Source organism: Drosophila simulans, chromosome 3R (assembly GCF_016746395.2).
Source record: "Drosophila simulans strain w501 chromosome 3R, Prin_Dsim_3.1, whole genome shotgun sequence".
Lineage (NCBI taxonomy): Eukaryota > Metazoa > Arthropoda > Insecta > Diptera > Drosophilidae > Drosophila > Drosophila simulans.
In genome coordinates, this window is record NC_052523.2 from 26,218,750 (window position 1) to 26,244,653 (window position 25,904).

The following is a 25,904-nucleotide window of genomic DNA, read 5'->3' on the forward strand; positions in this document are numbered from 1 at the left end:
AAGCTCATTAGAAAAGTGTGCAAATGTTTGTTACACGCGGAATGCAGAAAAGCGCCCGAAAAAATAATAAACGATCGTATAAAAATACGGAATATGAAAAGTAAATGCAATAAAACAGACAAAGTTTTACACAACACTCGTTCCTAACCTGTAAAATGCTCAGCTGCAGCGCTGCAGCTGCGACGCCGACTGCAACAAATTGCATTCTGCGTGCATTGTCCAAAAAAAAAAAAGAATTCCTCTCTTTGCTCTCTTTCTTCGTCTTGCTGTTCGCCACATTGCAGTTGCAAATTTGCATTACATAAATTCGCTGAGCATTTGCATTTGTTTATTAAATCTTAATGGTGTGTTTTACGACCAAGAGTGCGTGTAATTAAACAAATTTATATTTTTTGCTGCTGCAATCGATTACACAACTCTCCGTAAACTCAAAACACAATTCTCAATTCTCCACTCTTTTGATCTCGTTTTACTGTCTTTTCGTTCATTCAATTTACTGCACACACACACTCACAAGCGCGCACAATTACTGCTATTTTAGGGGGGCTGTTCAAGCAAAGGAAGAAGCAGAAGAGGGGGCGCGGCAGGGGGACACCCGTTATTGCCCTGCAATTGAAAGAGGGAAACAGAATAAGAGGAGCAGAAAGGAAAGGAGAGCGAATTTACAGCCTCTCGCTTTTCAGACAATTTGTGTTTGTTGTCGTCCGCTTGTTTTGTTCCTCTCTTTTTATGGTCGCCGATTTCTCGTATCTCCACCTCTGTGTTTTCCGTTCTTCGACGCAATTTGTTACACAATAAGAAAATGTGTTTGATGCAACATCAAAGCTCGCAAAAAGGACTTCCAAGCGATAGAACACTGTAGCAGCAGATGCATTTGCTTTCAGCTCAAAAATGAAGGATGTATAGTATAGGTTCAAATAACTGTCAATTGCTTTTTGATTTACTTAAAAATTTCGACACATTCCGAACAAAATGCGGCTAAATAGTTATCTCTGCCACTGTTCCGACTTATTTGTTTCACCTTTTGCTCAACTGCAGCTCGTCTGGTTGCGCTGGGTAGTCAATTTGTGCATCTGCGAAAATCGTGTGGAAAAGGGGCGCGGCAAAAGAACATCAGGCGATCGAGCTGCGCTGCTGACTTCGCACTTCGAAAGTCTCGCACTTGAAAAGCCATCAGAGCACTCGAAGATTCGCCATCCGCGCTACACGTTCAACGTTCCACAATTAGTACAACTTCCACTCGAGTTGCACAGTTCAAGAGTTGAGAGGAAAGATCGCGGGTGCAGTTTCTATCTGTATCTCTTATCAGCAGTCGTTCTCGAACATTTCATCAACCCATCGGCACTTCAAATAGCCTGGAGTGTTTTTTGCAGTGCCCATTACAATCACAGCAGAGGGCGTAACGATAGCACACCGTCATAAGTTAGTAATCAGTGAAAAATCCATAACCTATTCTCAAAAACATTCTTTTTTTCATATATTCGTCATGTGACGATATACGATGTATACGATGTTACGGAATTACTGAAATAGTATTAATTTTTTGTGTTGATGGGTGTTTAATTCGCTGCAATTTGATTTGCACAATTAAAAAATCATTCTATTTCCTCAACTATGGCATGAGTAATCGGGGTGTAACAATACTAATTGAGTTAGTGACGAAGGCGGTGATATATATCTTGTAACAATAATAAATTTGTAATCCAAAGATTCATTTGCTAAATACTTGTAAACAATTTGTATGTATTAAATTCAAGTTTTCATTCAAGCGCATTCCTTGTCATACAAAAGATGTGTTATGAGATCCCATTGATTATTACCGGACAGCGCATTCATTGTTTTTTAGCACTTCAGATTAGCTAGTAGACTGCCAAAAAAAAGATATATCCAAAAATAGCCTCGTTTCAACTGGTTTATAATGACCTTTCGCCAATTCGAGTGGCGCATTGTTGGTGCTATCATTTCAACCGTAGCTGTACGTATTTACTTGCGCATTTTCGGAGACCTTCAATTAATAATGTGATGTAAGCCTCCTCCGCCACGAAAAGGGGCAGACCCACCGGTACCGATCGTCGGTTCTAACTGGTTGGGACTGGCCCGTGTCAGGCGACGGGCCCCAAACAATTGGCGAGCTCAACAATGAAGATGAAGCAATTATTTAAGTGTAGCAGCAGCCCAGATCCAACTACATCCATCTATATCTATAGGTTGTGACTGTTGTTGTCCACTCAATGCCTTCCGGCAGAATATTGGGTGGTGGGTGTGTTCTCTGGGCGTATGTCACCCAATCCAACTAATCAATCGATTCTTGTCGAATTGCGCAACTACCCGCAAGTCGTGTGACATTGAGCCTCCTTTTCCGCCCAGAAAGTGGGCTGGTCACCCTCGAGGAAATCGCAGATCTTCGATTGCCCAGTGGACAGAAGACAAAAGACCCTACACTTCACTTCAATGTCGAGCTGCCCCTATAACCACTTCTCGAACGACGTATTTTGTACTATTTCACCAGAGGGACGAGCCCCCAAAAAGTTGCTCCGCCTGCGTTGCTGTTGTTGCGCCCACTACCACTGGAAATTATAAATAATACTCGGCTGTTTGTTTTGGCGTTGGTGTTGGTATTCCGCCTCATCATGTCCAGCACTCGAGACCTGTGCACACATATAGTATAGTTATCGTGCGATGGCGCCTTTATCGCCAGATCAGTCGCAGCACGCATTCCACGGGGGCTTCACGGGGGCCCCACGGGGGCTTCACGCGCCCAGCGCTTGACTCTCAGCCACTCCGTGCATGCACAGTTTTACGGCCGTTTAACGTAGGCAGTCCGGACGGAGACGTCGTCGCCCGTCCGCCGTGCTGCAGATCAGGCTGAGTCGGCCGATCGCGCGAATGCCAGTATCTTATCGCAGGAGAGGTGGAATGAAAGTTCCTGAGACATCACGGCAGTTGCCGGGCTCTCTACGGATTTTGGGTCTGGTTGCGGTTCCATCGGATTACTGATTACACCCTGTAGCAGCTCGGAGCTTATCAATCTGGGTCTGGTGCCGCTGTTGTTCTTGGGACACACCCACCTAGTGGCGTTGCTATCTATCACGACTGAAAGGAACAGCGAAAACAATATGAACGATGCCCAGCCGTTTCTGATTTCGCTTGGATAATTGATAATTGATAATGCTCAAAAATCGGTCTGGCATTGGGGAAACGTGACTTATCGGCGGGCGAAAATTTTCCGATGGCAGTTGTGAAACCTAGGAAACCGCCCAAAAGTCGCTAATTCTGAATAGGAATGGTCGGTGATCACGTTTGACCCAGCGCTACACGGACTTTTACCTGCAATAAAGGTGCACACAAAAATAGTTCTTTGGGAATTTTCCACTGATGATGATGATTTGGAATTTAGTATTTTAGTAGTTTTATAAACAGGCTTTAGCTAGGATCTGCGCGAATATCTTATAAAATAATCCGTAGTAAATCTTTGCTATTTTAATCCTAAAGAACGTAAATAGAAATACCACTTGCTGATAAATGCGAAAACATATATTATTATTAAAAACCTTTATCTATGAAAGTCTGCGACTCAATTGGTGAACAGTGTTATCAAAACAGCGTTTGATAAGTGATATTAACCTTTGCCAAGAATGATATTGTATTATTTTCCATGTTCTAAAACGAAGGGGTTCGTTTCACTATAGAAATACCGGCTCAATTCGGCTCGTTAGGGGACCCGTAGAGTTAATTAGTCTAGTTAATTGGTATTTACTAACCCAGAACGAGTGGCAAGCAGCTGTGTCAGCTGATTGCCTGAAAGAGCGCAGTATACTCTCTTGAGATACTCAGATACATTGCATTGTTCAGATACTTTCGAACGAATCCCGCGAATCGCTTTTCTCGCCGTGGTGTAACAAACGAGTGCAACGCGAATAAGTTACCGAAAACAAGCATTTCAATTAAACCCAATTCGAATCGCGTTTGTGCCTCTCCATCTTGCAGTAATCTTGAGAATAAACATGAGATATACTCACTTGCTCAACAAACTGCGGCAAGTGAGCAAAAGGAACAACACCACCAAGCAGCTGAAACCGAGAAGGAGCCCGAAAAAGCAGCCGATCCCGAAATAATCCTTCAGGAAACCAAGGAAACAGCGAACACACCTATTCCCTCAGAGCTGCAAGCTAAGCCTCTGCAAATTGAGAGCGAGAAAGCAGAGAAAACCATCGAGGAAACCAAAACAACTGCAACAATCCCACCAGTAACTGCAACCTCAACGGCTGACCAGATAAAGCAGCTGCCCGAGAGCAATCCGTACAAGCAGATCCTCCAGGCGGAGTTGCTCATCAAGCGGGAGAACCACTCGCCAGGACCGCGCACCATCACTGCCCAGCTGCTCAGCGGCAGTAGCAGCGGACTGCGTCCCGAGGAGAAGCGTCCCAAGTCGGTGACAGCTTCGGTCCTCCGCCCGAGTCCCGCTCCACCCCTAACACCACCGCCCACAGCGGTCCTCTGCAAGAAGACTCCGCTCGGCGTAGAACCCACTCTGCCGCCCACCACCACCGCCACGGCAGCCATAATCTCCTCGAGCAATCAGCAGCTGCAGATCGCACAGCAAACCCAACTGCAGAATCCCCAGCAACCAGCTCAAGATATGAGTAAAGGATTCTGCTCGCTGTTTGCCGACGATGGACGAGGTCTGACAAGTAAGTACCACTATAACCTTCTATAAATACAAGGAAATGTTGCGGAGATCTCTATCTTCTCTATCATGCACTCGGTGGTTTTCATTTCCTAATTAAAGAGCTGCTCAGTTAGATACTGTTTAAATGGTTAATGCAACGTAATCACTTATGAGTATGCTCTTATCAAGAGCTGCACTATATCTCATATTAGTAAGTCAGCAGTTAAACGATAGAGATTTCTGTAACACACCTTGCGCTACATAACTGAATTCGGTTGTTAGGGAAGGTGTGGTTGAATCAGCTGATAAGTGTTGAAAACAATACAAAACAGGAAAGATTCGCAAACCGCTTTTGAGTAGTTTTTTTTTTTCGTTTTGTAAAGTGCATCAGGTGCAGTGCTCTGTGCTCAAGGCTAAAGTCAACGCTTTTCAGCGACAAAACAGCGCCAACTTATACATATGCATTCCGGTTGGCTTGTTTATAAATTCTATGCAAAAATAGGCAACAGCCAGAGGGGCAGGCAACTTTGGTGACGCGCGCTATTTGATGTGATTTGACGCATTGTGCGATTTGATTGGTCAGTCGGTCGCTTATTCAGTCAGCCAGTCAGTCAGTCAGGTACTCAGTATGTCATTCAGTCATTCTGGCGATCGGTCGCTTTTGCCTTTTGGCTCGCTTATCTGTGGCCGCAATTTGCGCAAATAAAACTATTTATTTGTAAAGACACAACCGCCCCGCCGCTCAGCCCGCCGCTCGAAAAGTGCATTAGTAAACAATGTTCCGTTCGCTCGCCTGATAAGTGCACACAGCAAGGTATATAATGATGTATATGGAGGGCTATATACTGGGGGGGTGGATTCCGATTCCGATTCCCATTCCCATCCGTACTTAACCGCAAGCCGGTTGACGATGCAATTGCCCGGCTCTTATGTCACAATTTGCCGGCATTACGCATACGCAGTGTTGTGTGTATGTGGAACCGCGGGGGATCGTTTATTGCAAGATTAGAGTTTGACGGTGTTGGTTTTGTTTTTAAGAGTGAGGATCGCCGCTATGGAATGGGTCAATATACATGGCACTGTAAAGTGGGTTAACTTAGGTAATCAATGTTCTGAATGGTGACTTATTGTGTATACGCCGCGTGTTACATCAAAGCCTATTTTTGATTTCATTGCACAATAGGCCTTATTAAAATTCTACCCTTGGCATTATTTATGGGAGTATCTAGTTAATTGTTTAATTTTTTGGTTTAGCAGGCTATACTCGTTCAGTTCTCGATCGTAAAAACATTTCTATAATATTTCCCACTAGAAATCATATGATTAAATTATTCAGAAAAAACGTCACCGATTGTTTTGCCCACTCTTTTCATTTCTCTATTGGAATATTTGTGTATTTCGAATGTTTTTTGTGCCCATCGAGTGAATTTTTCCACTCTTTTATTTTCATTTTTTCGCTGGCAGCTTCTGCCGCCTGGTGACAAAAAACAGAAATATGAATATTAACTTGAGCCAATTAATATGCTAAGCGATGTGGCTGTCATCGGGGGGACGGCGGGGGTCCCCCTGAAAAGAGTGAAAACCAGGGGCAGTGGAGAGCTGAATTTTTGGCGCGTGTGCCAAGGTCCGTCGATGGATCAAGCGCTGCTGTCTCGCATGTGTAGCCTGGGTAGCCCGAGTTCCCCTTTCCAGATCCATTGGCCCCCCGAAATGTTGGTGGTATTTGCGACACTTTCAAGTGGACCTGCAGCCTCTAATCGCTCTCGTTTTCGTTTGTGTTGACATTTTGCTGGGCCTGCAGACTCGGATGTAGAGATACGAAACTTTACTTTACTTTCTTCTAGCGCGTCGGCTATATTTATTTTCGTTGCGTGGAACGTAAATAAACAGGGGAAATGCCTCGGCTTTATTTTCGTCCCGAATCAGATTGCCTTAAGGGGATGATGATCATGATGAGTAGCCAGTGTTTTTATGTAATTCTTGTCACCGCGTTTGTTTGGTTGTTTGGTATTTTTCCAAACACCTCAAATATTCCGTTCGTCAGCGTAATCAGTTGTAACACTCGATCGCCTCGATTGCCGGCCGTCAGATACTCGCGTTTTCAAGGCGTTTTACAGCACATGCACAGATAATCAGGAGGGAATTCTTCTCGATGGCCAAACAAAAGTAACTCGTTGCCAAACAAAAACAAAGTGCCTGCCCAGTGTAATTACCTTATGCTCTTATCCACTCCCAATCTACAAAAGCAAATATTTGTAACGATAGCACACGGATAGGAGCACTCTGGCCATAAATATCAATTGGCCGATACATTTATGGGCTTATTCAGTGGCTGGCCAGGCCAGTTATGCTATGCGAGGAGGAGAAGGAGGCGGATGGAAATGGGGGATTGGGATCGAAGGGGAATATGGACAACGCACTTCTATCGTGATTAGCACGCGTGATAAGCGCGCCCATCACGACCAGAAGCACAAATGGGGAATAAAAATAACAGACGGTCGGATGGTTGGATTGGATTGGATTCTCCGCTGCTAATCACCCGGGTTCAAGTTCACAGCTGATATGATGAGTCCGAGCCTGATTTCAGGTCTGTGGCGGCTGCTGTGTAAGCTGTCAGTATTTTCGGGCTCTTACATAAAGCTAAATAGCCGAAGCACTAGCTTTCCAGCATCACATCACGCCCTGTCTGTCCCCATTTGGTGGTGGCTCTCTTCTGATCTCTGCGGGTTGCTTCTTAAGTGCCCGTGTCCGTTGTTTACATATTCCGATTCTGATTTGGAACTACGTCACGTCACGAGTCGCCGTCTTCAATTGCAGATGATGACATAAATTTATTTAAATTGAAGCCGTTTTGCTCCCGGCTTCTGGGTTCTGTGTTCTGGGTTCTCTCCAATTGTCCCGAAGATTCCTCGCAGTCACGCGTTGAGCATACGCTGTCGGTATGAATTTTGTGCGAGTGCTAATGCGGCAACCTGTTCCCTCGAAAACTTTCGAATACAGCACACACGCCTCAAGTGCACCGAATGTGGCTCAAGTGCAGAGATGCCTTTCACAAGTTTCTCACGACCGACCTCTCATCGGTTGCACACAAAGAAATGCTGTGTTCTTTGAGAGACAGATCGAAAAGGCCTTTAAAAGGCATAAAAACATTAATTAATCTCCGACAAATCAGTTAATATATCTTTATAGCAAAATTTCTTTCAATAGATTCCTTTAGACTCTTTGACGCAGTCCTTGCACAATATTTTTTGAAGTGTGACTAGGTTACTTGTTGGCCGGGTGACTCGATGCATGGGTGACTGGATCACTGGGTGATGGCCAAGAAACAGTCGCAGCTGCTCCGTCCTCTTTAGCCTTGCGTGTAGGCGCAGTTAGCCAGTTAGCCGCTAAATGCCATTACCGGCCTTGCACCTCGGCGAAAAACAACACATTCGATGAGCTGTAATATATAGAAGCACTTTGCAAATATCTCATAAAATGCACTCCTCGATTCCGATATAGATATAGATAGACATAGACCCCCGATGGGCTGTGTTTTCGGTTCTGTTCAGTTCTGTGTGTGCCGTATTATCGTGCGCCATAATTTCTGTTGTTTTTTCCGCAAAAAGCTTTGCCAACGTTGAGTAGCACTCGAGTGCCATAATTACAAGTCACACTGCCGGGTTGGGGGCTCCATAAAGCAGGGGCTGGGGCTTGCAGGGGGGCCAGACCTTTGGGCCTGCATTGTTAATTAATTTGTTTGTGTCGAATGCAACGACCGCAAGAGCAAGCAGATGCCAGCTACAAGCTGTGCAAATCCCTAACACACCGCTAATCTGATCTTTATTGCCGCTTTCCTGAAAATGGCATTGGAATATGTTCTGCACGGAGAGAAAATGATGCATAGACTAGATTCTTAGAGAGGCCATATCGCTGTGTCGTGCAGAAGACAACATGGTGTGACCATGCATTCAAATATAAACAAAAAATTAGGTTATTTTAGTAGGAGTTTAAATACAGGAACTAGGTGATAGTAAAAGCATAATGAAATGAGATACATTATTTCTCTGCATGTGAAATGCATTGACTAAGCCGCTTGTTGGTTGGTGAGGAGGCGCGAGCCCATTCCAGGCAATCTGCTTACTATACTCTGGCTTATATGGCTGCCCGGTGGCAGTTGCCGCAGTTGGGATTTATCCGTATTATATATGGCTCTTTGATAGAAGTAAGCGGCTGAGCCAAAGGCAAACAATGCACTCGCACTTACATTCACGAACTTGGACTTGCATTTGAAATTCTATTTGGCCTGCGGTCTCTCCGTCGTTTTAGTTAGTTTTTCATTTCCATTTTGCAACTTAATAGTCGGCACACACAGGCGGTTGGGACCAGTTTTATTAGCATACCATCTAGTATAGCAAACCCCATGACGGGCATGGTATTGGGATGGGGCTGGGGATCGTGATCGGGATGGGTTGATAGCTGAGACACGGCTTAGATGCTCAAGAACTTATACGTATGAGTGGACCTAGGTGACGCACAGGCCAATCTAGCGGGAAGATCGCCCCTGGTTCAAGACCCCGTACTGATAAGGGAACTTGCACCTGATCTGGGGCGATGCACCCGATAGTTACTCAATTCAGTAAAAATAACCTGGAATCCAGCGATCTTATCGATGTTGAGTTCCTGTTTCAGGAGCGTTTGTTTTCGCACCGCTTCGCTTGCATTTATTCCGCGTACGTCAATAGGCCCGAAATGCTGATTAATGAGTCGTCCGGCCATAAAAATCATGGCTCTGCTTCGATTCCACCGCGAAGGCAATTGGAGCGACTAATTCACGAGGGGAGCGCATTGCCTTCAATTAGATTCAATTGAGAGCTGTCAATTAGGGGCGACTCCGGCGAGCGATAATTGAAATTTCGGCAGCACACAAGCCACAATTAACAGTAGACCGAAACCCGAATTGAGATGTAGCACCCCACCGCAAACTAGGTGAAACCGCCACTAACTGAATGTTTTTCTTTTCGATTGTAGTGCTTAAGGAAGAACCTGACGATTTGTCCCACCACCTGGCCTCCACCAATTGCATCCAGCTGGACGAGATGACTCCCTTCAGTGACATGCTGGTTGGCCTCATGGGCACCTGCCTGCTGCCCGAGGACATCAATTCCCTGGACTCGACCACCTGCTCCACGACGGCCAGCGGCCAGCACTACCAGAGCCCCAGCAGCAGCAGCACCTCTGCACCCAGCAATACCAGTAGCAACAACAACAGCTATGCCAACAGTCCGCTCAGCCCGCTCACACCCACTCCCACGGCAACCGCTAGCAATCCCAGTCATCAGCAGCAGCAACAGCAACATCACAACCAGCAGCAGCAGCAGCAGCAACAACAGCAGCAGCATCATCCCCAGCACCACGACAACAGCAATAGCAGCAGCAACATCGATCCGCTGTTCAACTATCGCGAGGAGTCGAATGACACAAGCTGCTCGCAGCACCTGCATTCGCCCAGCATCACATCAAAGGTGAGTTTCCTAGACCTCCAAGCATTGATTATCCTTACTGATCGATATGTTTCCTCTATCGCAACAGAGTCCCGAGGACAGCAGCCTACCATCGCTGTGCAGTCCCAATTCACTGACCCAGGAGGATGACTTCTCCTTCGAGGCCTTTGCCATGCGTGCTCCCTACATCCCGATCGATGATGATATGCCCCTGCTAACGGAGACGGATCTCATGTGGTGCCCACCAGAGGATCTGCAGACCATGGTGCCCAAGGAGATCGACGCCATACAGCAGCAGTTGCAACAGCTGCAGCAGCAACATCACCAGCAATACGCCGGCAACACTGGCTACCAGCAACAGCAGCAGCAGCCGCAACTCCAGCAGCAGCATTTCTCCAACTCCCTGTGCTCCTCGCCAGCTTCAACGGTCTCCTCATTGTCGCCATCGCCCGTGCAACAGCATCATCAGCAGCAACAGGCAGCGGTCTTCACCAGCGATTCCAGCGAGCTGGCGGCATTGCTGTGCGGATCCGGAAATGGAACTCTGTCGATCCTGGCGGGAAGTGGTGTTACGGTTGCGGAGGAGTGCAACGAGCGGCTGCAGCAACATCAGCAGAGTGGCAACGAGTTCAGGACTTTCCAGCAGCTGCAGCAGGAGTTGCAGTTGCAGGAGGAACAGCAGCAGCGTCAGCAGCAGCAACAACAGCAGCAACAGCAGCAGCAGCAACAGCAGTTACTCAGCCTAAACATCGAGTGCAAAAAAGAGAAATACGATGTGCAAATGGGAGGCAGCTTATGTCATCCCATGGAGGATGCATTTGAGAATGACTACAGCAAGGACTGTAAGTATCTTGGGTGGCAGTTTGTGGATATATATGTATTGAGCAGTCATGGAATGGAGTATTTTAAAAGGAATAGTCAGATCATATTAGAACGGCAGAATAGTCTAGCAATTGGGGGGTAATTATGGGGTGGACATTTTACGACACTTTCGTCTTTTAATAGAAAGCGGCATTTGATAGATTTAATAAAGCTGAATAGATTGATTTACGGCCCCTTGGGATCACTCTCTCTCATTCGGTTTTGAAAATATTCCACAATTTCGCCTCCTGCACTTGGAGAGGCCTAATTTTATGGCAGTCCGCGGCTAAAAATACCCGTGGAAACTTGCTTTATTTTTTATGATATGCTGCCAACGCACACGCACGCACTCCAACGCCTACATGTAAAAATAGAGGAGGCAAACATAAAGAAAAATTCAGAATTTCAGTTGCGTGTCGCGGAAGATGTCACTTGGTTTAGTTGTGGGTTGGGTTCATTTCCCGTCTGCGGGAACCGCGGGAGAGCTAATTGATGTGGGTCTGCGCGCCACTCCAGTGGTTTGAATCGATTTGCGTAATATTCACACACTGCTCTCTTACCTTTGACACATGTCACGGCACGAGGACTGTGATTGATGCCCAGGAGCTGACGGAATCGGTGACACCAGCACCTAGCCTTGTCAACTGTATTGACTGCAAGTGCTGGGTCTTATGACAGGGTATATCGGGGGATATTGACAGATGCTTGTAGGCCTTTATGAATTTTCCACTAGCTAATCGTGGCTGATTTATGTCGCACACAGCAGGCGCGAGAAAACGAAACGGACTGTGGGGATATGGGCTACTTGTTGTATATGTAGAGTTTTAGATACAAAGATACTGAGTCAAAGGCAGAACGGCGTATATGTTGTGTAGAATGTGCCCACTTATTTATGTGCAAAATGTTTGAGGCAGCCAAATATTATTGTTTTAAATTAGCACCAATGTCATGGGCAAAGGAATTAATTTTTGGCTGGCATTCGATTCAATAAATTTGGGGATTAGACGGCATATTTCTACTAAAGATTCTTCGCTTCTTATTAACTTTAATTGCTTTTATTTTAGCCGCTAATCTGGACTGCTGGGACCTGATTCAAATGCAGGTGGTGGACACGGAACCCGTGAGTCCCAATGCCGCATCTCCCGCTCCCTGCAAGGTGTCTGCCATCCAGATGCTCCAGCAACAGCAGCAACTGCAGCAGCAGAACATCATTTTGAATGCAGTGCCATTGATTACCATACAGAATAACAAGGAATTGATGCAACAGCAGCAGCAGCAGGAGCAGCTGCAGCAGCCGGCTATAAAACTGCTGAATGGAGCCAGCATTGCGCCGGTGACCACCAAGGCCACCATTCGTCTGGTAGAGAGCAAGCCGCCCACCACGACGCAGCCGCGAGTGGCGAAGGTGAACCTTGTGCCCCAGCAGCAGCAGCAGCATGGAAACAAGCGCCACCTGAACAGCGCGACAGGAGCGGGCAATCCCGTGGAGTCGAAGCGCCTGAAGAGCGGAACCCTCTGCCTGGATGTGCAGTCCCCTCAGCTCCTGCAGCAGCTGATTGGCAAGGATCCTGCCCAGCAGCAAACCCAAGCAGCCAAGCGAGCAGGCAGTGAGCGCTGGCAACAGTCGGCGGAGAGCAAGCAGCAGAAGCAGCAGCAACAGCAGTCCAACTCGGTACTGAAGAACCTGCTGGTCAGCGGACGCGATGTAAGTGCCGGTTACTGCATTGTGCCCATGCGGCCCAAGAAGCAGCTGGCCAAGGTCTAGGATCCATCGATACGAGACCTTTACCCTACCCGCCTCTCAATTAGCTAATGGAAGCACCCACAGCCGCCGGCTATGAGTAACAAAAACCAAGGATTGTTAGGCTAAGCGCATGGACAAGCCCATTTCTACAATTTGTCTTTGTAAATGGATCGATTTTATATTGCTAACTAGAACATACGACTACCACTGCATCAGCTAAATAGTAAACTGTAAAATGTAACCAACAAGCAACCTCCTCCCGCTGCGAGAGGAAGGCGGGCCTAGTTTTAGTCCGTTTTTGTAGTCCCTAGACCTTAGTCCTTAGATATACATACATATATTTATCGGATAGATCTAGTCTAGATGTGTAAGAGAGCTGCAGTTGCAGCTGCAGCGTGGACTTTAAAATTATAAATTTGTAGACTATTTAAAATAGTGCTAGCCGATCCGATCCGATCCGATCCAATCCAATCCGATGCGAGCCAGAAGTCGAGATTGTTGATCGGTCGATAATCCTGAGTTGTAGCTTGGCGCGATTTGTTGATTTCTTTTTAAGTTACCGACCTAAGACCTAATCAAGTTGTTAAAAATCTTCTGTTCTGTTGAGCAATTCTGTTGTACATACGACGAGGAGCGGTAGGATTATACTAATCGAGTAGTTTTAGCGAGTGATCACCGTGCCGTAGCAGAGAACCATCACAGCGGATCGCAGACGCACACTCCGGACGTAGTTGTTTAGAGATGTAGAGGAGATGAGAGGAATGCGAATCAGAGAACGATTGCAATAAAATTGTAAACTATATAAATTCAAATACGGCAACTTTAAGTTTTTTACTGTGATAGCATTTGCTTTTGTTGTTTGAGTTACCGGCATCCATCAGGTTTATGTTCTAGACCTTATCCCTATGATTTCTGTTAACTTATTCGAGCAATTTGTTAGATGTGTAAGCTTTGACTGAGCAAAAAGAAGTAGCAGCAGGGCAGGAATGCGGATATAAACGATATGATATATGATTGAAAGACAGAACGCGTTTGATTTCGAGTTCATTTTTGGCCTTTTTGTTGATGAGTATTGAAGCACCACGCAGCAGCACATGCGGAACACATGTAAATTGTCAAAATTTGTGAACGAAAAGTAGCAAAATTGAAAACTCAAATTCGAGCGCTGAAGGTACAAAAAAAAAAAAAGAAAAAACTCGAGAAAAGATATCCCTAGAGAAAGGTTAAGAGAAGAATCCACTTTAAGCTAGACAAATATGCCTACTAATCTAGTTAAAAGTCAAAACTAAATAACAAAACACAACACATATACATAGAGCAACTATTAGCAATTAAATAACAATCCTCGTGCTGTCGGCGTTTTCAATCGCGCAGCACACACATCTTATAGATATAGATATATACCTAGAGTTAGCTGTAAAGATATAGTGCGTATATAGAACAAACCTCGGGTCGCCACTGAAGCTTTAACCTGGCAGGAGCTTTCGTTTCTTATTAGTTGTCATTTTAATTTAGTTTGTAGTTCCTTTGTTTTGTTTTTATTAGCTTTAAATACATATAAACGAACGAGAAGAAGAGTCATTTTCCAAAACGAAGAAAAGCCAAAAAACATTATCCAAAGCTGTGTTTCTTTTGATTTCCCTATGATTTTGTACATTTTGGGGCACTTGAATAATTAAAAACCCTAAAAGCCTATTGATTTTCCACCGCGTACTGACCTACATACATGCCGAGGGGATGTTCCATATGAACGACCAACCATACGTATCCCAACCAATTTCTCATTGTGTCGCCTGGTAGCTTAATTAACTTTCTGAGACTTTCTCTATGGCGTGACTGACGCACATCGACGGCAATACGACACCGAAATCATAAATATCCAGCTGGCAAATACACAGCCATATATATGTACAAAGCTATGGAAGGCAAACAAATTTACACGCAACTAGCCCCGAATTTAAAATGCCAAGGCTCCCACTATTGACACTGCTTTAGTCGGGCCATCGAGTGGGGATTGGAGTCCTTTGGCGCAGGATACCCACATCCTTTGGCATTCCGATAAGACCCGGAGGCAGCGCGTGCCGCATTCTAGCTTGAGCTTGGGCTTTTCCCATTCGTATTGATTTTGCACCTCCAACTCGCTGGGTGGTCCACCCAACCATCCGGGTCTATCCTTTGCCCTTATCCTTGTTTCACTTTCCTTTCCGCTGCGCACAGCTGTCGCTCTTCTGCCACTTTCACTCTCACTCAGACTTTCACTTTCTCAGCTCCATGTTCTCTCTTTTACCCGGACTCGCCGCTCTTTTGTTTCGCGGCACGTGTCTCTTATGTACTGAAAAAGCAAACCCCCGGGTTTGGGCTCACTACCCGGCTGCTTTTATGGCCTACACGAGCTTCCCACTCTGGGCGAACCTCCTGCGTCACGGCTGGCACTTTTCCGTAGTCCCTGCATTAATGAATCGCCCGCCTCCGACTCCGGCGCTTCGGTAATTGGCTGCAGCTTCTCCGGAAGCGGAGGAGCGGACCCAATTTGCATTATGCTCGGGCGACACATGTGTGTACGTGGCCAAATATTTGCCCCTACTCAGGACTTCCCTTCCTATCCTCATTTGCCTTATTTGCTTTGTTACTTGTGTTTTGTGTTTGTCCAGGAAAAGAGCTTCTCCGGCTAAATAGAACAATTCATAGGAGAAATCGCCAGATAGATCAGATCGTAACCGCATCTACCTCGTGTGGCAAATCGAACAACTGAAACTGAAACCGAAACTACCTCCGGATCAGCCATCAAAATAGCAAAATAGCAAGCTAGCAAACTAGCAAAATAGCTAACTAGCTAAATAGCAAAATACCAAATAGCAACCTCAATGGAACGAAGGCCAAAATCGAAAAGCACACGGAAGGCGCCCTACTAGGAAATTTTACTGTTAGCAAATTGACAAGCAATCCTCGAGATATTAACTAGACAAATACCAGAGAACTTAGCATATATTCCTCTCGATAATCATTTAGTCAGAGCTCCGAACTGGGGTCATGCGAATACTTGAGTAAAATAATTATAGCCCGAAAAGACTGCGAGCCGAAAACTCTGAAAAATTATATACACATAGCGCGGAACTTATACATAGATGTAAGCAGGGATGTACATAGGACATGGAACGGAGCAAACACCAGTAGCTACCAAGCTAGTAAGATAGGAAAACTCTCAAATTAATCGATGTGGCTTTAACTAAACTTAACTATAGGTCGCCGAGCATGGGGAGCAGCCTAGCCTAGCCTAGCCAGTAAGCTGCCTAATATTTAGCTACGATATCGAGATAGTATTACTAAGCCCGCGCAAGTCAAATTCAGATCGATTAACGATAACAATAACAATACGACTTTGTAGTAGAAGATCACGGATCCCAATCATCACATTTAGTTGCAATTTTTCGCGTTACGTATGACAGACGAGAGATGGACAGGAAATCGGAGGGAATCGAGATGGGGAGTTGGATAGATGGGTAGATGGGTAGCTTTATCGCGACGGAGTGCAAATTCAAGAACGAGAATCGAACAGAAAGTACATACAATACCACAAATATACCACATATACCTCAGTACATGCATAAGTACGATCGTGTAGGTCGTTCGGGGTCAATCCAAGGTCCCCGATCGGCGCTTACTTACATACCTCGTGTATACATATAACATTAACTAAAATATACATACATATACCTATCCTAAACATATGCCTATTCCGACTTTTGATAGTTCAATACACCCTAGTGAATGTTGTGCGACCCTTTGATAACGAGCGTTTTTTACTACCTCCACTTCTTGTTGTGTGTGTCTCGCATTTATAGCAAAGAATTAACTAGAGAGCCCCCTAAGCCTAAACTAACTAAATTAAAACTAGCGCAAGTCTAGAGCAAGTAACTTAAAGTAAACTAACTAAATGTTGTGTAATTTTATAGCCTACCTATGTGCGTCGAATACCTCGGAGAAAAGCTTCAGTAAAGTAACGAAAGTAAAGTACATTTAGTGAAATTTTGTGAGTCACCTCAGCAAACAACACACAGCGCCCCTCCCCCTAAGATACAGATTTATTGTGCAACTTTATTAGCTGTAATTTCGGGCTAGCAAATAATAATACTATACACTCTGACATATCCGTTTACCGAACGAGTAGCTCCCGTTTTGGCCAACTCATCATAACTCAAAACGAAGAAGTCGAGGTGACAAGCACTTTGTGTGCGTTGCAATTGATTTGGCGGCTGGCTGAACTTGATTAATGCTCCTGGCTGGGATTCCCTCTATCCAGGCAGTCAATTTGAAGTTCCCACTCTCATTTGGCTCTGATTAATTGGCTCTGGCGTTATGCAAAATTGTGTTATGACTGCCGGGATCAGCAGGTCACAGAGTTCTATCTACAAGTGTAACCTTTGTTCCAGGACTCATTTGTCAGAGTGGCGACAACAAATGACGAGTCGTTTTCACGGGGCATTTGCCTCCGTTTGCCATGCCAACAAATCGCTTCAGCCTCCTCCGGTTAACTTGCAACAATTACCCGGGAGTGTTTGTGTTTGTTCACCCAGACTAAGCTCTTTAGGTGAAGGCCAAAACCCGAAACCGTATCCCATATAACACCCTATCCCACACGAACACCACACAAACGACACCGAGAATACCTCCAGTTCCACAAGATGTTAGCGTAATTTGAAAACTAGCCTTGAATTAGACTCGTGTAAGGCAAACTAGTGTGTAAACGCCGCAAAGTATGCAATATTATACATATATACACCTATATACATAAATATATATTATATATATACAAGATGTCAAGCAACTTATACATATACAAGCGAATGTAGTACGATACGATATGGCATATGATATGATATCTGGATTATAAAGTATTTTAATAAACTTTTAATAAATATTTTAGTAAATCCAATAAACAATAAAGCCGAACCTCCAGCAAATCAACCGATGCAGCAGATAAGGGAAAATTACTTTGGAGAAAAGCGCGGCGTTGTGTTTTCTTTGGAAAAGTTCGCTGAGGAATGGGCGATGTCGATGCTTACAACTTTTCGCTTCGATTTATGTGCATACATTGGCCCTCGAGCATATTTGTATTGACAGGCCGGCCTGGGAATTGATTAATCTCCATTCAGCATTGTGTGCTTGCCAGTCGCCCCACTGACTGGCAATTTATTAAAATCTTTTGATTGGAATAAATGATGCTGCCAGCTAATCAAGTTGCCCAAACTTGCGCCGTCTCTGGAATTGAATTCCTTATTGTCTTGTCTCCTCGAGTCAAAACGCTTGAGTATGCCGAGCACATCTAGACACACGGATAACTTTCTGCCCCTTATCTCGAGATTTTCGTTTTACTCTCTGGCCAAATTTAAATCTTTCGCTCCGTTGGCCCCTAAATAAATGACGAATTTTCGTCACACACGAGCGCTGTGCTAAATTAAATTCTAAAGGAAAGCCCACCGCCTATTTGGGAAATATGCCTGGCGACAATTGCATTACGTATACGCCACGTTGTCTCCCTGGACGAGAAGGCTGCATGAGTTATTCAAGTTTATTGCTTATTGATTTCGGGCCCAGTTTTCAATTTCAATTTCACCTCGTTATGGCGGGCCTGGCAAATAAGTGGGCAATCCTTTCGAGCGTATTCCCAGGAGTTTTCCATTGCGTTGCGTTACGCAACAAGAGTCGAGTTCTTGAAAATGTTACAGTAGTCCTTAGGTACTTTTGCTGCCTACTTTTCCCTTTTTATTGTGCGGTGACAGCAGATTTTTCTGCAGAAACTTGGCAGCAGCACGCGGCCGAAGTGAAAGCAAAGTTTCGCTTTAATTGCTTTTGTTTTTCTATTGGACTTTCTTTCGTGGGCCGCCGAGTGGGCGTGGCACGTACGCAACGAGGCGTCGATGAAATGCGATGCCATAAAAAAAGAGAATCCAATTAGGCGGCTTTAAAGGCGCAGAGTCCTGCCAAGCCAGCTCAGCATAACACTGGGGAAATGGCGAAATCCGCCATAAAGTCGGCCCAAAGCTGCCGTCTAAGACATCAAAGTGATGGAGCGGCGGAGGAATGGCAATTATCGTAATGCCCTGGCATTTCCGGAAACCTTTACCAACGCATTGCCAGGACAATGCCGTCTTTATCTAATAGTTTTCGCCTGTTCCGTGGCACCAATTGACTTTAATAATTTATTAGAGCATATTAGACCATTGGCCGAGTTCTGGCAGGCGTGCCACACAATATATCAAACAATGCGCCTATTGCACGGCTCCTACACTCGCCACCGACGATGTCCTGGGGGGCAGTGCGCGTGCCACTGGAGTTTCTCATCATTTCGTTACGCATACGCCCTGTCGGCCGTGGGCGGGGAAAATGTTATTGGGTGTTGCCCCATCGCCTTCGATGATGTGCCCTCGGGAGCGGGTTTCTGCTGGCACAGATGTCATGGCACCGACTTTCACTTTCTTTGTCCCCTATATTGTTTACCCATCGCTCAACTTACAGCACTTTCGCTTTCAGTCCGTAATGGCTGCAATTAGCACTAGCTGCAATCGAAGACTAGCAATACCCGATGAAAGCTTGGCAAACAGCGGGCAGGGGTGCGGTTCAATGGACTGCACGTGAACCCTTATCCACTGATGTCCAGTCACATTTTTGGCAACTTTATCTTCGTCACGGCCGTTGTCAAAGTCTGCACACAGAAAAACTGCAATTATGAGTGGTTTTAAGATTGATTTCGTAAAATAAGAACCTCCATTTTGGTGGTATGGCTGCACTGCATGCTTTAAATGAATAAACTTTAAACTTTACATCGACATTTATTAATGTACTTCAGAATCCGATGTTGATATGTTACTTCCACTGTATGAGAAGTGCAGGCGGCAGCTTGGCATCGGTCGAAATTGATATATTCCCCACTTCCTGTCAGTCAGACTGGCGGGAATGGAAATGGGCACGGACTGGTGGCTCTTAAAGCGCAAGTGGGGGCGTTCTTTGTGTCAATCTGAAATCCAGAGCATAATAATGTCCCGCCGCTGGATTCTGTTTCATCGCGAGCAGCAGGACCCATTCCCAACCATCATTAAAATATGATTTATTGCGGGTTCCACGGCCCAGAGTGGGGTGGACTTTGCGGCCTGGCTTTTCACTGCCTGAGAGCTTCCTGATGTTGCCCGCTTTCCCGTGGCTTTTCCACAGGGACTTCTGGGGGGCTTGAGCTTCTTTAAACGAGTGACTTTGAGCATCTTCATGGCTCCGACTTAGCTCTGTTTTTCCGCTCGATTTTCGCTTTACTGTCAAGGTATCAAAATTTCCCTGCAGGTCTCATCGAGTTAATAGGCCGACATTTGCATAGGAATAGCCACGAAAAACACAGTCGAAAGTTGCGTTCTCTAGGGATTCAATTGATGGGGGAGTTGGGGAGTAACTTAGCTGGAAATCGGTTAATTTAAATTAATTTAAGCCCAGATTGTGGTACTTAAGGTATAATTGTAATTTTAATTGTAAGCTATTATTTATGAATACCAATAAGTAAGGATTAGGTAGGGCCATTAAGAAAATCGATCCATTAACCAAAGCAAATGTATAATAATCCTTGTGTACTGAATGAAAAGTGGAGTGCTTCCTGTAAAGAAATATGTTAAATTTGTTTTTAAGCATTTGACCTCGTTAACTCAAAACTGTGCTAATTTGGATTTTTCTTTTTTTTGTTCTTCTTTTCTGCCCCAAAAACCAGGATGACGATTCCGAAGCAATGATAATCGATGAGGACAACTCCCTGGAGCAGCCAACTCCGCTGGGCAAATATGGTTTGCCCCTGCACTGTCACACCTCCACGTCTTCGGTGCTGCGGGACTATCACCACAACCCGCTGATCAGTGGCACCAACTTCCAGCTGTCTCCAGTCTTCGGAGGCTCCGATTCCAGTAGAGGTGACGGCGAGACCGGGTCAGTGCTTTCCCTTGATGACTCGGTGCCCCCCGGCTTGACAGCCTGCGACACGGATGCCTCCAGCGACAGTGGCATCGATGAGAACAGCCTGGTGGATGGGTCATCGGGGTCACCGCGTAAGAGGCTGACCTCAAGCTCCACTAGCACTAATCAGGCTGAGTCTGCACCACCGGCTTTGGACGTGGAGACTCCAGTGACCCAGAAGTCGGTGGAAGAGGAGCTCGAAGGATGCGGAAGCGGCAGTAACGCCCCCAGCAGGAAGACCTCCATTTCCTTCCTGGACAGCAGCAATCCTCTGCTGCACACGCCGGCGATGATGGACCTGGTCAACGACGACTACATCATGGGCGAGGGTGGCTTCGAGTTCAGCGACAACCAGTTGGAGCAGGTCCTGGGTTGGCCAGAAATCGCCTAGATTCAGTACCTTAGCATGCACTGCATTTGATATGAGGCATTTTTTGGCGGAGGACGAGAGAAAACATTGAAATTAAACTGAGCATCGAGAAGGAAGCTAACCAAAAGATTGATTTTGAGCCTTGCGTGAAAGTAGGACCCCGCATAACCAACTTGACAACCTGACAGGACCCATCCCCACCAACCATTTCCCCCCGACGATGATCCAACACTTGACCCCTGACCCTGACCCTGGCCCCGACCCCATGCTAACCGACACATTTACAAACAGGAAGGGTTAATCACACTTGAATAGTTTTGTAGCCATGTTAACTGCCTAGAACAGAAGAATATACACGTATGTAATTTAGTCTTAATGTTTTTCTATATGCAAACCGTTTACACAACAGATGGATGAGGAGCAAAATAGCAGAGGAGGTGGAAAACCAGTCGAAAAATAATGATAAACCTTTAGATTACAAGGAGAAAATACCGTTGAAAAATGTTCATAGTTTTTTGCTGGAAGGCTCAAACAAGTTTTTTGGTGATGGTTGTATTCTGTTTTATAACTTTCAAGCAAAAATGCTGTGACGACAAAAAAAGTTTTTGAACATGTTTTACAATAAATATTAAAAAAAAAACAAGAAAAAACAAAAAAATATATAGTAATGTAATATTAAGTTTAAGGTTTTAATTTCAATGTTTTCAAGAGCTACAATGAATAATTGTAGTTATTATAATATTTTTAACATTAATTAATTGAACTAAGTGAAAATTGTACCCGATTCAGTTGATCCAAACTTCAGGATATACTTTGAGCATTTCTATAAAATTACTTTGTGTCAATCATTTTCAAACACTTGTGGATTTCTTATTCCTGATTACCAGTTCTTTATGTAAATTAGTTATAATTCTGTTTAAGGCGCATCATACAAAACAAACTGTTTGCTTGCTTAAATCCAAATTCAATCAATGTTCAGTGTTTCTAAACTTGTTTTAACATTAATTGGCAAAATAAATATAGAATTCATTTCGATGAAAGTTGCATGCATAAATCTGTGATCCTTTTATGAACTTGGGAGGAACTTGGCTTATTTTTTGCAGAATTTAAGAGGATGAACCCGAATTTACAATTGAATTCGCCGTTGACGTTTAATTCGCCCCGCCGATTATCAGAGACACAAACCACGGGCAGTGTGTTTACGCTGTAGAATTTATGTATAATATGGAAATATTTTTAGATACACAAACTTATTAAACATGATGAAGAATGAATAATTGGTACAATAAATAAAATAACACGCTATTTGAACTGTATATTGTTACGCAACAACTCCATGATTTGCTCCTCAGGAGCTACCCATTTGCATTCCGGATATTTGATGGCGCATTGATGGGGCACGTTTGCCTTTCCTGCTTCGATGGCGTCTCGAAAAGCGGACTGATCCAACCAGGCCAGCAGCCAGGACCACTTGGTGGCTCCATCCAGCAGGTGCTCAAAGTCCGAAGCCTGGCCCTTGCTTACTTTTTCACCAGCATTGTGGGTCAAAGTACATATGGATTTCAGCAGACAGACCGTCAGATCCACGTCGTTCTTGAGAAAGGTGCGCTCAATCATACCCAGAATGTTAGGAAGAGTGGTAGCTAATTAAAAATAATATAATAAGGATTGCTTCCCGAATGAGTTACGATAGTTAAACTTACCCACTCGATCTCCAGTTTCATTGCGGTAAATCAGCTTAAAGTTGTCAAGTATTCCAGGAAAACTAAGGTTGTCATCGAAAAGCCCCCTTGCAGTGGCATTTGTAGAATTTGTAGGTGCTGGCGTAGAAGACGAACCCTCTTCCTCCGAAGACTTCGGTTTATGTGTAGAAGAATTACCGAAAATAGGTCGTTGATCATCTCCAGTGATGGCCTCCAGTCCCAAACTCCGAATGAGGTGACCCACCAAGACTCCACCGGCCACCACGAGGCCGCAACTAACAACAGCAGCGGAATTCACTACAACTAAAGGCTGTGAGGAGGAGAAATGAAAATGGAAAATTTCTCTCTTCACAATGATTTCTTAAACGGAGCATTACCTTCGGTGGAGCATTCCGCTTTCGCTTGACAGGCACCTCCAGAAAAGGCACTAGATAATCCAGACCCAAGGCTATGTGTTTTCCCACGGCATCGAAGGATATCAGTTTGAATCCTTGTCCAGGATGAGGCCTTGATCCGTGCTGTTTGGCTAGCTTCTCCGGTCCTTCCTCCTGCTCCGATTCCTCCTCCCCACTGGCGGCCCAAATGACGGCACAGCTGGCCAGGAGGGCACATGTCAGGTACAATAGCTTCATTTTTCCGCTGCGAGATCCGTCCGGGTGCGTAGTCGATGAACATTTGAATCAATTTCCCAGGTGGTGTCACCAAAAGACTTCTCATCCACCACAGCCGATTTGCTTGGCTGGATTAAATGTGCACTGAGCAAAAAAATCCCATTTCAAATGGATAATTATTTATTAAATTTTCAAGGTGTTCACTACATGTAAAATATACATTCATTTCTACATGGATTAGTAGGTAAAGGTGAGTAGTTGCTGAGTACTTCGTCTCATCATATTCTTTGAAGCAGGTGTCATAAAATGTTGTTCAGTGTAATTCCCGCTTGGCTGGCTCTTGGTTGCTATAATTTTCGACAGTAACTCCAGTTTCCACCCATGTCTTGGAAACAAAATGCAACAAAGTGGGCTGTGTGACATAACAGGTATGGAGGTGCGAAAACGATTAGCTTGAGGAAGTGTCGGCCAGATGAAAGCGGAAGATAGGATAGCTACCTTCTCTAATTGACGAAGAAGTGGCAGAAATTAATCTAATTTTCCGGCATTTCCATTACATAAGAAAACATTGGCGTGAAGAAAAGCTGGTGTCATATCTTTTATGGCTCTTTTTATTGAAAAGCTCTGTCTTACAATAACTTAAGAATATTAATGTTTGAATCTCTTTTTAAATAAATAAATAAATATAACAAGGTTTTTGAAACATTCGATGTTATCCATTACTAAATTTGGGAACCTTTGGTATTTCCCAGGACTTCCAATTTAGCCGATTGGGCCATTTGCAACTTCGATATGTATGGGTACAACTGCGACTACTTCTAGCTGATTGGATGGCATGGAAGACTGCAGTTCCATCGACGACAGAATGCAACCAGGAGGAGCTGGAAAGGGAAAGTGGATTAACATATTGTTAAAATCGGAAAAAAATCTTAGTTACCTGGTCAAAACATTCAGAGCCCTGGCATACCCGGATGATAGGTTTTGCTGCAGATACTGACAGATCATTCGCTGTACACATACGGACATGTCGATGTTATGCTCCTCCAGTTGGGACTCTACCACATCAGTGAACCGGCGCACTATTCCAGAAAAGCCATGTATAGTTGGACCCACTAAAAGATTTATACTGCATAGACTTACTGCTTCTGTCTGGATGGGATTTGTAGCCATATCCATTACCCAGCGAGGTGATCACCAGTGGAGCTATAAGTAATCGAACTACACCAGCTATGACTGCTCCAGCGGCCACAACAACTGCTGTGTTCACTAGAGCACCAGTTCGTAGATTTAGTATGTTCTGGATAGCATCTCGAGCCATGTTCATGCTCCTCTTCACAGGAACTTTGAGGAAGGGAACGATAAACTCCAATTCCACACTCACATCCTCGCCGCTGGCATGGAAATGGAAGCCACGACCCTCGCGATCCTGTCCAGCCTTTTCCTCCGCATCCAGGTCGAGTTCCACGTCCATTCTTCCGCTTTGCTGGCGAGGTTCAAAGTCTCGGAATCGAAGCATTCTGGCACTGGCATTGCCGTAAAAATCCCCATAGCTCACATCGCTCCCAACGACACTTTCTCCGAAGAAACCCAGTTGCGAAAAGAGGGCCATTATACCCAGCACATGTAAGATCCGCGCCAAGCACATGCTGTCGCTCCAGCGGCTGGAATTCGTCTGATTGTCACCCCAAAACTCGGAACTCGCTTTGTAAGCTCCATGGAGTCGGAGAATTACATGCCCCACGCTCCGGCAATCAAGATATGATATTCATTTAGTCGGAAAACCATAGCGTAAGACGGAGGCGCGTCTTCAACGCTTCGTGGGCCCAAATAGTAGGCGAATTTGCGATGTCAAGTGGCCAACGATCGATTGGATAACGATAACTGATTCGCCGAGGATAAGAAAAGAAAGCATCACTTAAAGAAGTGATTCAACAAGTTTGAGTTGGAGCAGATGGTGCTTTTGATACAGCGGGTGCAACAGTCCACAACGAAAGCGACACACAGAAAAATGTATACCTATATTATACTACCCATTCTATGAAAGCAGAAAATTAGTTATGTACATTTTTCTCAGTGCTCTGGCAATCGTAGATAAACTCTCCTTATTAGAAAGACATTTGTGGCCGACTATGGCCCGGAAAATTTGCATATTCCGCGAAGTGAACTCACGGGCTGCAGTTATGTCACTTGCAGAGCGACGAAGGTTGGGTAAACAGATCAAAATTGAGCAATAGCCCCCTTCGAATGGTAAATGCGTTAAAGTGTTAAGGTTAGATAAACAAACTAGCGTTGGAGTAATGACCTCGAGTAATCATAGAAAAGATATGATCTCTGAAATAATCATGGGTTGAATTCAGGTGGGTTAAGGTTAGATAAGCACATTTAAAGTAATTATCGCACATATGATTAGTGGTTTCAGACTACATATATAAACTAGCCTATTTTTCACGCGTGAAAATAATCAATCAGCTGGTTGA

The 25,904-nt window shown here is 44.8% G+C and overlaps 3 protein-coding genes across 5 annotated transcripts in view; 1 reads left to right on the top strand and 2 right to left on the bottom strand.

The window, feature by feature from the left end:
• LOC6730177 (protein similar) overlaps positions 1–22,167 on the top strand; it is a 62,947-nt gene extending 40,780 nt beyond the window's left edge. For 2 of the 3 annotated variants that reach the window (XM_002105432.4, XM_016177830.3), the window contains exons 8-12: positions 3,988–4,691; positions 9,680–10,173; positions 10,241–10,994; positions 12,078–12,718; positions 20,505–22,167. In XM_002105432.4, coding sequence (XP_002105468.2) covers positions 3,988–4,691; positions 9,680–10,173; positions 10,241–10,994; positions 12,078–12,718; positions 20,505–21,134 — 3,223 coding nt within the window. In that variant the 3' untranslated portion in view covers positions 21,135–22,167. The remainder of the gene's footprint in view (positions 1–3,987; positions 4,692–9,679; positions 10,174–10,240; positions 10,995–12,077; positions 12,719–20,504) is intronic. The other variant, XM_039294449.2, reaches the window with a different exon arrangement.
• A 248-nt stretch (positions 22,168–22,415) lies between these two features.
• LOC6730178 lies at positions 22,416–23,487 on the bottom strand. Its single transcript, XM_002105433.4, has 3 exons — positions 23,194–23,487; positions 22,817–23,126; positions 22,416–22,756 (listed from the first exon to the last, which is right to left on the bottom strand). Exons 1-3 carry the CDS (start codon positions 23,446–23,448, stop codon positions 22,416–22,418), a joined length of 906 nt encoding a protein of 301 aa, XP_002105469.2. The 5' UTR covers positions 23,449–23,487.
• A 570-nt stretch (positions 23,488–24,057) lies between these two features.
• Positions 24,058–25,843, bottom strand: LOC27208398. The gene is made up of 3 exons (XM_016183981.3): positions 24,568–25,843; positions 24,365–24,506; positions 24,058–24,308 (listed from the first exon to the last, which is right to left on the bottom strand). The coding sequence occupies exons 1-3, from the start codon at positions 25,070–25,072 to the stop codon at positions 24,140–24,142; spliced, it is 816 nt and encodes a 271-aa protein (XP_016036937.1). The 5' UTR covers positions 25,073–25,843; the 3' UTR covers positions 24,058–24,139.
• Positions 25,844–25,904: the final 61 nt, after the last annotated feature.